Source organism: Dendrobium catenatum, unplaced genomic scaffold (genome assembly GCF_001605985.2).
Source record: "Dendrobium catenatum unplaced genomic scaffold, ASM160598v2 fragScaff_scaffold_134, whole genome shotgun sequence".
In the NCBI taxonomy this organism is placed as follows: Eukaryota; Viridiplantae; Streptophyta; class Magnoliopsida; order Asparagales; family Orchidaceae; genus Dendrobium; species Dendrobium catenatum.
In genome coordinates, this window is record NW_021318596.1 from 95094 (window position 1) to 105287 (window position 10194).

Sequence of the window (10194 nt, forward strand, 5' to 3'; positions counted from 1 at the left end):
AACTCATAAATAACATTGAAGACTACTGTATCTTGCAGTCTTAACAGTCTAGTTTAAATGGAACAAGAGTTCAACAAGCATTGGACAAGAGTTGAAAACTTAGCAATCTTTTGAATATTAAAAATGAGGATAACATAGAGCTAGTTAACGGTCTACATACAAACCAACTAAAGCTTTCGTTAGTAGGGGTATAAATGAGCCAAATTTGAGAGAGCTCGAGTGTTGTTTAGTTCGGCTCGTCAAAAAAAGGAGCAAATTTTGTTTGTTTTTATTTGGATTTATAGGATCAACATTTTTCTAATGTTTATTTAAAGCCGTCTCAGTTAAATATTTAAACTCATTATAAGATTATTAAGTTTTATTCATAAAATTTTATTAATTTATTAATAAATTGATTACAAAATATGCAAATTCATTAATTCGCCTGTTTGGAATTTTTTTTTTTTAATATTAGATATTGTTTCATGTTGGAACATTTACGGTAGTTTGAGAAGAGAGATTTATCAACTTAACATTATATAAAATCTATCATACATATACAAATAAGTTAAGAATATCTTGTGTAAAAGCCTCAATCAATATATACGTAGGAGGTTTTAATTAATGAAGTTGAAAGATAACTAGATAAAAAAAAGGTAAAAATCTTTAAGTCTGAAAAAGATGGTGAATATTATGAATGTAGCTAGGATGAATATACACAATGCCTTAATCCATTTGCTAAGTTCTTAGAAAAACATTGCATATATGCTTATCAAACATTGCAAGAAAAATAACAGTAAAATGGTGTAACCATACTTTTAATGGATATAGTTAAGATTATGTTATACAATTCTTCTTTATCCTTATGATCATTGTGGAATTCTTCATTAGTTATCCAAAAAAAATGTACTGGGAATAAATTTTACTATCCTCGCTATAGTGTGAGAATTATTGAAACTATAAGTATTGGATTCATTGGGAATGAATAAATTAATTTAGTCTATTATTTCAAATGATTATTTGGCTTTTCTACGAGATTTAATTTAGAAATTGATGATTATCTAGTTTCATTTACACAAATCATGGAAAGTATTAATTCTACTAAATGGTTGAATGTCATGTAAGAAGAATTGAAATCTAAAGATCGTATTAAAGCATGGTGCCAAAGGTTTCAAAAATAGTTGAGTGTAAGTGGATCTTAAAGAATAACTCTTAACTAAAATGACAATAACAAATGACATAAGGCGATATGTGTTGCCAAAGGTTTCACTCTAGGATATATAACGTTGACTACAAAGAGACCTTTTCTCGTATTTCAAAAAGGGCTCATTAAAATTATTACGGTAATAGTGACTAATTCCGATGTAGAACTATACCAAATAAATGAAAAAAGTGCTTTTCAGAATGGTGACTTAGGCTTCATTTGGGACAGCTTCCTTATTGCTTTTGAAAATAGCTTTTTAGTACAAAATTTTCTAATTCAAAAAAATTTTGTACTAAAAAGTTGTTTCAAAAAGAAGCAAGAAAGTTATCCCAAATGAATATTTTTGTACTAAAACTCTATTTTATGAAGCAATAACAAAGCGTTCCAAATGAAGCCTCAGAGAAACAAGTTTAAAATAATCTACCTATGGGTTTTCCAATTGAAAAAAGGATACAAGGCATGTAAGCTTATGAAGCCAAAATAAAATCTTAAACAAGCTTCAAGATATTGGTATCTTAAGTTTAATAATTCTATCATTTATTTTATGTTAAAAAAATACAATTAATCGATGTATATATTTGAAATACAGTGGGATCCATTTTATATTTTTGATTTTGTGCTAATGATATCTTGTTTGCTACTAATGATCTTAGTTTATTACATGTGACCAAAATATTTCTCTAAAAAAAATTTAAAATGAAAGATATGAGTGAGACATCCTACGTAATAGGAATTGAATTATTCTATAACCGGTGATCACATTAATGCATCTTATTCTTTTATACAAGGATGTATATATATACATGAAAAAAAATATGTGAATATTAACATGATTTGTTTCTAACAAGATATTATTATTGGACCATTATGTGCATGGAATGAACTATATCGCATTAATGATAAGTGATCATCATGATCCATATTAGCTTTTGCTTAATGATGAATTTATGATTTGATCAATTAAAAAATATTTGGCTCATATTGCACATTATATTTATTATTATTATTAAATCATCAAATTAAATGATATCAGATGAGTGAGGTTGAAAAATATTAAAAATAATTCTATAAAGTTGACCATATTGATTAATTATTTAATTATAATTGATTGAATAATTAATTGCATGTCGAAATTCTATTCATCAAAAGAGTGATAGTTCATTAAAATGTTTAAGGATCATTTGATAAAAAAAAAACTAAATAAAAAACTATTGGTCCTCTGTGTCCCACATTCAGTATTAGATTTTTTAGATAATAAACTAACCCAAGCATGAGAGAATTGAAGGTTAGAAGCAAGAGAAACCAAGTTTCTAAAATTCTTCTATCAAAATTTAAAGAAGATTACCATGAATCTTGAGAAATTATATTCAAATTATTATTTTGTGACAATCATCTTATTCAAGATCTTCGGTTTCAAGTTCTATATAGAAAATTAAAATTTAGGCTTCGCTCAGGACAATTTTCTTACTATCTGGCTTTTCGGACCTTAATCATAATTTTTATTTGCCTAATACTTTTACATTACTTTCAATAAATTTTTATGCCAGGAAGTTGCTTTCTACAGCATCTCTTTAAAACAAGTTATTTTCTCTGCAACAATTTTACAATCACCTTTATAAAATACTGCAGTTATTCCAAACGAACTCTTAATTTGCATAATTAATGAAAATTTTTCATATAACTAAAAATCCATCATCGAGATGCTTTTTTAGACTATAAATTTGCTGAAAAACGGAGTTCAACTAGTGATCTCAAAATAGATTCTAGAACATTTTGATTTGAATACTTTGACACTATGACATCTCAAAATAATTTCAAGATATATAGGTATCCGATCAATTGGATTTTCTAGTGGCATATCAAATATAATACAATGTAATATATAATACATCACATGAATGCATAATTTAATATAATATAAATATAATACAATAACATATATTATATATTGTTTATATGTGTTTAGATCATTATGTAGGTATGCATAATATATTAAGGTTTCGTTCTGTACAGCTTTCTTATTGCTTTATGAAGCAACTTTCTAGTACAAAAATTTCAAATTCAAAAAATTTATGTACAAAAAAAACTGCTTCATAAAATAATAAGAAAGTTGTCATAAACGAAGCCTAACTCATCTAATTGAAGAATAGTGCTACTTTTGTGATCCAATATTGGTACTTTCTTCAAGTCAATAATGGCAGGACATAAGTTATCTCACTTCTACCTTTCCTATTCACATGCAAATCAGATGACTCCCTGCGGACATTTTTCTTGGCTTCACATGCTAATGGAAGCCATCACATTCAAATGGGATGAGTCCCCCATTGCAATTTTTCACAGCTTCACATGCAAACTACTAAAAAAATAGGCTTTCGCAGCACTTTTTCTACCCTACAATACGGTTTTAATTTACACTTTTTCCGCTGCATATCCGTTGTATTTATTATCGCTGCGAACGGTTTCCGCAGCGCTATTAAAACCGCTGCCATAGAGATAGCTTTAGCAACGATTATTTTAATAGGGATAATAACCGCTACAAGTTTCTGGGATTGGATCTTTAGCAGTGGTAATAACCGCTGCTAATTTATACTTATTGATTTTAGAAAAAAGTCTCAACTATGGTACACCTGTTTGACTTTTTTATGAATGTTGTTACTGTGTACTACATTTTGTCAAAGTAAAGAAATTTTTTCAGGTAATTAATGAGTTATTTTTTTTTCTCCATTTGATTCATAGCATTTGTTTTGGATAGCTTAATTTCTCGGTGCTTTGCGTTTCAGAAAAACAATCATAATTTCGTTTGTCTACAACTTTTTTGTCGCTTTCTCATTGCTTTTTAGAAATTTCTGTGGTGAAAAGTTGTTTTTTGTGACTGAATTAGCTAAGTTATTTTTCTCATAACAACTTTGCAACCAACTTTATAAAAAGATGCAGCCGTCCCAAATAGTACCATAGTGAAATAAAAGCTTGATGATGTTGATTTTGTTGATATTGATCAAAATTATCATTATTATTAATTTTATTTAAAATAAAATACAACTTGCCATAAATATATTTTAATAATAACATTTATATAATTTGAAGTTTTAGATGTTATATAAATAAATAACAAAATTTAACACTAAAGAACTGAAGACTATTGCCTAAACCCTAAACTATCCACTTCAACCGTATTTGTTCTTAAAATTGTGAATTTATTTGCTTAACAGATGCTTGGAGGTTAGAAATATAATAAGCATGTCTTATATCCATTTGATTATTATTTTCTCTATGCTTTTAATTTGTGTAGTCTATCAAATTATTTTCTCGGTGCTATATATATTATTGCGTTCTAAAATATTCGCGGCGATAGAAATATATAAAGTTTAGCATTCTTATTTTGTATGAAGATCAACCTTGCAAACAGATAAAAGAGTAAAGTGCAGGATTCATAAGTGATACTAATATTTTAATGTGAAAGATCCTGAAAAGAGGAAAAACTATGACGTCTGGCCCAATTTGAATGAATCTACTAGTATTTGTAATTGATTACAAATGACACCTTTTATCTGGGGAAGACGTTGGCTCAATTAGCAAATACACATTATTTAACACTTTACATGGCTAAAAGAATCCAATGTCTTGAGTTATGTCCTTAAGAAAGTGTTGGCCTATTCATTGAATCGATAGGACTTGTATTTGGACGACAAAGGTCGGAGGGATCGTAGTCGGCAAGTGATAGAGGTCTGAAGAACCATAGTCGGCTGGCTACGGTGATCAGAGGGACTGAAGTCAATGGAAAATAGTGGTCGGAAGGACCGTAATCAGGCGACGGTGGTTAAAAGAATAATAATCGAACAACGATTGTCAGAGGGGCCGTAGTCAGGCGAGCAATAGTGGTTAGAGAAAGACTCTTTAATTGCTTCCATATGGAGGTCGGGAAAAAGTCCGATGCCAGTCGACAACTAGGTAAAAATCCGATGGTAGCCGACAACAGTTCGGTAGTGGTGGTTCCAAGGTGGAGCTTCAACATTAGAGCTCTTCTTTTCTTCATTCCCTTCCTCCCTTTTCTCCTCTTTCATGAGAAAAATGAGGTATACTTATAGTTTTTTGAGAGTGACATGCTCTATAAATATAAAGAATATCGATGGCATGTTGAGAGTATTCCAATGAACGGCTCATATTGATCCATTTGATTGTGGAACGTTTATCAAGCATTTGAGTGCCCAAATGATGTCAGAATTGAGTGATCTTGGGCTTGTTGGACTCCTCTCGTCGAGCAGTTCGATTCGATTATAAACATATCGCTAGATCACACTCACTCCCCTAATGAAATTGGTTTTTTGAACGGATGGTTCAATATGTCAGTCAACTTATCTAAACAGAAAAAAGCCCATGGATAAGAAGTCCAATCAAGATGGAAAGAGGGAGGCTCAAAGCCCTAAGAACTAGATGTTTGTAAAAAAGAAAAGGATTTGATTATCCAACTAATGCTTTGAAGCCTCCAACCATGCTTTGGACCTTTGATTTGGACTCATTTGGGCTTGGATTGGATCAAATTTGATGTCGTTCAATTCGTCTCCTCGAGATGTTCACTTTGATTATAAGCTTGCTGAAATTGGAGAATAAATGATCTCAATTTCAATTTTTAAAACCTTAATCTCATTTTTTGTAAATAATCAAATTGAATAGCCAGTCTTTCATTACCAGCAATCTGCAGTCAGCAAGACTGCACACTCGATAGTTGGCCGCACCGACCGAAGCCAAGCCACTCCGTGAATCGGCGTCGTCCTATAAATTTCCCCGTCGGAGTTCATCCCCCCCGATCTCTTCGTCTCTCCCCTCATCGAGATCCATGGGGATTTCACCTTATTACATCCTCCTCTTAATACCCATCCTCTCTGCCTTCTTGCTTCTCCTCCTCTCCCTCATCGCTCGCCCCCGCCCATCCCGGATCCCTATCAAGGGTCGCCACGTTTTCATCACCGGCGGGGCCAGTGGCATCGGTCTCGCCATTGCACACCAGGCTGCCGCCGAAGGCGCACGAGTTTCCATTCTAGCGCGAAACCCCAAGCGCCTTGGGGAGGCCCGGGAAGCCGTTCGTCTTGCCACCGGCGTGGAGATCAATGTCTTCAGCGCCGATGTACGGGACGCCAAGGCCGTGAGCCGCGCGGTCGAGGAAGCCGGGCCTATTGACGTGCTGGTTTGCAACCAGGGCGTGTTTATGCCTCTGGAGCTCGAGAAGCAGGAACTCGAGGAGGTCAAGTTTATGGTCGATGTTAATTTGATGGGCACGTTCCATTTAATAAAGGCTGCGCTTCCGACGATGAAGCGGAGGACCAGGGAGACTGGCCTCCCAGCCTCTATTGCCTTAATGTCCTCACAAGCTGGACAGGTTAATTCCGATTCTTCCTGCTGTTTGATTGGAGTTTTCCCCGTTATTGGTCATACTTCGAATTTCATTTGTCAGAAGGTCGAGTCTTTCGGATAATCTATGCATACGTGGTTGTGCATTCAAGCAAATCTCCCTGTGAGACTGTGATCTTGATGTTTTTCGACCGCATCAACCGCTGTTTTATCTGTTACGTTTTTCTGCTGGAATATTTGAAAAAAAAAAAAAACGTTGTGAGCATTCAAAATAAGTACTGTGGAAGTTATAGCATATGCCTTTTTTGGGAAGATTTTGCATACAAACTATGTTTTTGAGATGGCTTTTTATGATTTTTTTAAGACTGAATAAACAGAGTATGCATTTAGCAGGTTTAATTGGGCGTTCTTGTTCTCATGTCTTTGTAATTCTAATTGTTGATTGGGGTCTTGATTGTCAATCTAGGTGGGCATCTATGGTTATGCAGCATACTCCGCAAGCAAATTTGCTCTTCGAGGCTTGAGTGAGGCGTTGCAGCATGAGGTCATTGCCGATAATATTTATGTGTCTCTGATATTTCCTCCGGACACAGAAACGCCAGGTTTTGTTGAAGGTATGGCACATATCTGTCTGCATATCTAGCTTTCTTGTTGAATTTGCTTATATGATAGGTATTTCCTGTCTCCTTTTGCTTTTCCACATTCTTCTCTGTTTTTCATTAAGGTTTTAACTTAAAACTCACTGTGCTATTTCGTTCAAGGTACCTGATTTACCTATTATTAGTTTCATATTTCTGCATGTTATGGTTAATTGGCCTGCCTATTGTTTTTGAAGTTACAACGCACTTGTCAAATTATCTGATAAGTAGCTCTCTTTTATAATTTTGAGCTTAAAACTAAGCTTCGCCAAGATATTTAACTGGAAGGAAGGTCTATCTGTTCACAGCTAGTGATGCACATTGTTCACTCCAAACATTGTTGATTGAAGTATCTGCTGCTTAGGGCATCTCCAACCAAACTCCAAACGCATGAATGACGTCGCTCGCGAGCTCCAGCCGAACGGCAAAACTTCCGGTATTTGGTTGCGGGTGAATAGTGCAACGACAATATTGGCGTTGCACTGTTTACCTGCGTTATTTTTCTGTCTCTATTGGATTTGTCAAAGAAACGCGTGAAGGAAAAAAACGGTTACCTGAGCTCAAAATGGTGTTCGGTTGGAGATGAATCACACTATTTTTTTGTTGAACTGCATTTTTTAGTGAAAAATGAGCTTTTCGATTGGAGATGCCCTTAATTTTAGCATATTTTAGCAGCTTTTGTGATGAAAAGAGAAAATTTACATCAAGAGTTATAAATGAAAAATCAGCTCATATTACTTTTTCCATAGGACTGCATATTCTAGATAATGAACTTGTTTTGGGGGCTTTATTTCTCTCAGGAGAGCAAGAGAGAAGACCTGAGCTCACCAACATAATAGCAGGATCATCTAAAGGAATGAAGGCAGATGATGTCGCTAAAGCATCTCTGAATGGCATCAAATCTGGAAGATTTATCATTCCATGCAACTTTGAAGGAACAATGATAGCTATCGCAACGTGTGGCTTGTCTCCTCAGAGTTCGTTCATAACAGCATTTATTGAGGTAGCTGGTGCCAGTTTCTTAAGACTTACAGCTCTATTCTTCCAGTGGAATTGGTTTTGTACTATAGAGAAGTGGCAGAAGACCAAAAACTCTTCTAAACTGAAAGAAAACACTTATTAGCATGTTATAGGACGATACTGCAGTTCTAGCTTTCTTGCTCTTTGGTTACTCTGAAATAATATTAAATTCAAGATAATGTTGCTATGAACTTTCCCTTTCTTCCACTCCTCTGCCTTTGATTCATAAGGGTTGAGACTTCGGCTTCATTTGGGACGGCTTTCTTACTACTTCTTAAATAAGTTTTTCATTACAAAAATTAATTTTTTTCTACTAGAAAGCTGCTTTAAGAAGCAGAAAAAAAACTATCCCAAATGAAACCTTCATAACTTGAGATGCATGATAATTTGCATGGCATTTACCTTTTAATCAGACATTAAATTTTTTAGCTTTATGTAATAACTGTACCAATAGTTTCAAGTGGTGAGATAAACATTTGGTGAGGCTGTTATAGTTTACCGGTTGATTCTATTCTACTGCGAAGCAAATCAATTGACCATTTGATAGATTTTTCCACCACTTCTTTAACAATTATTTTCCTTGCATACAAAGCTAGTGACTAAAGTTTTGTTTGGGACAGCTTTCTTACTGCTTTCCGAGGCAATTTTTTAGTACAAAAAATTACTATTCCAAAAAATTTTATATTAAAAAGCTTCTTTAGAAAGAAATAAGAAAGCTGCCTCAAACGAAGCCTAATTTCATCATTATTGTGCTTTTTGCACCACACATGTTTGTTGCATGTCATTCAATCAATAGGCTTGAGATTTTTCTTGGAGCTTTAATTTTAGTACTTAAGGAAGGTGGCGCGCTCTTCTTTTTTATAAAAGAGTCCCAAAGAGTCGATAAGCTTTATACCCATATTAGCAAGAGAATTTAGTAACACTAGAATCAATTTGACTTGTTAGATGCAGTTCATTGTAATAATTTGTTGGTTGGGAGCTTAGGCTATCAATGAAGAGATCTCAAATTCATGAATTGCATAGGAGTGAGATGGGATTGCATGATTTCTTTCATAAGAAACTTTATGAAGAATTAAATGAAGCTGTAACTATCCAGATATCAACTGTTGCAATGGTTGTAGTTAAATTATTCTTTTTGCTTGTATGACTGTGAGGATTAAATACAAAGGAAGAGGCGGGGCCAAGCAGGATGTTCGTCTTCTCCGTGCAGAATTCTTCTAGCTGGTAAGCTCTTATTTGCAGAATACATTACTTTAACAGAAGCAAGAATGAATGCCACAACTACCTTAGGGGTCATGTGGATTTTTTTTTTTGTGTGTTTAACTGTTTATTATTATTTTTTTAATTTAAAATAAAAAATAGAAATCAAATATATTTTCCAAAAAAAAAAAAAAAAATGTAAAGTGATCTCATACATCTCCTAGTTTTTAGTCCTACATAGTAAACTTGGGCTTCGTTTGAGATAGTTTTCTTACTACTTTTTAAAGCAGCTTTCAAGTAGAAAAATTAAAATTTTTATACTAAAAAATAGTTTTAAGAAGCAGTAATTAAGCCGTCTCAAATAAAGCCTTAGTTATGCCATTTGTGCTCTTTAAAACTCCTACTACTTTCATGATATTAATGATCGATATGCTTAAATCATTCAAATGAAAGTTTCTTGTTGTCTACTTTAATAATATTTTGATCTATAGGATAGATGAAAAGCCACATGTAGAGCATCTAAGACTTGTTTTTGAAACCTTAAGATCCTATAGACCCTAAACCGCTTAGCACATCATTAATCTGGACCGTTCCATCAGAGATCGAACGACCAGGATCAATGGGCTCGAATTTGTGGGATTGAAGTAATGGATCCAATTCGACTAGATCACAGTAGTCCTGTGAAGTCAGATGAGATGGATGAAAGTTTTTTGTAGTCAATTTTTGGGCTAGGAATGACTTGATTTCACCGGCGAGTTCACTACAATGGAGCCGACTTGTTTTGGTTGATCCTGGTGTCGATGAAGC

At 33.8% G+C, this 10194-nt stretch overlaps 1 protein-coding gene across 2 annotated transcripts; it reads left to right on the forward strand.

The window, feature by feature from the left end:
- The first annotated feature begins 5851 nt into the window (after positions 1-5851).
- LOC110108349 (3-dehydrosphinganine reductase TSC10A-like) lies at positions 5852-9475 on the forward strand. Of its 2 annotated transcripts, XM_028700468.1 has the most exons (4): positions 5852-6557; positions 6996-7143; positions 7968-8170; positions 9342-9475. In XM_028700468.1, exons 1-4 carry the CDS (start codon positions 6018-6020, stop codon positions 9345-9347), a joined length of 897 nt encoding a protein of 298 aa, XP_028556301.1. In that variant the 5' UTR covers positions 5852-6017; the 3' UTR covers positions 9348-9475. The 2 variants fall into 2 exon arrangements, with proteins under 2 accessions (XP_028556301.1, XP_020694618.1); XM_020838959.2 differs by lacking the exon at positions 9342-9475 and having other exon boundaries at positions 7968-8388.
- Positions 9476-10194: the final 719 nt, after the last annotated feature.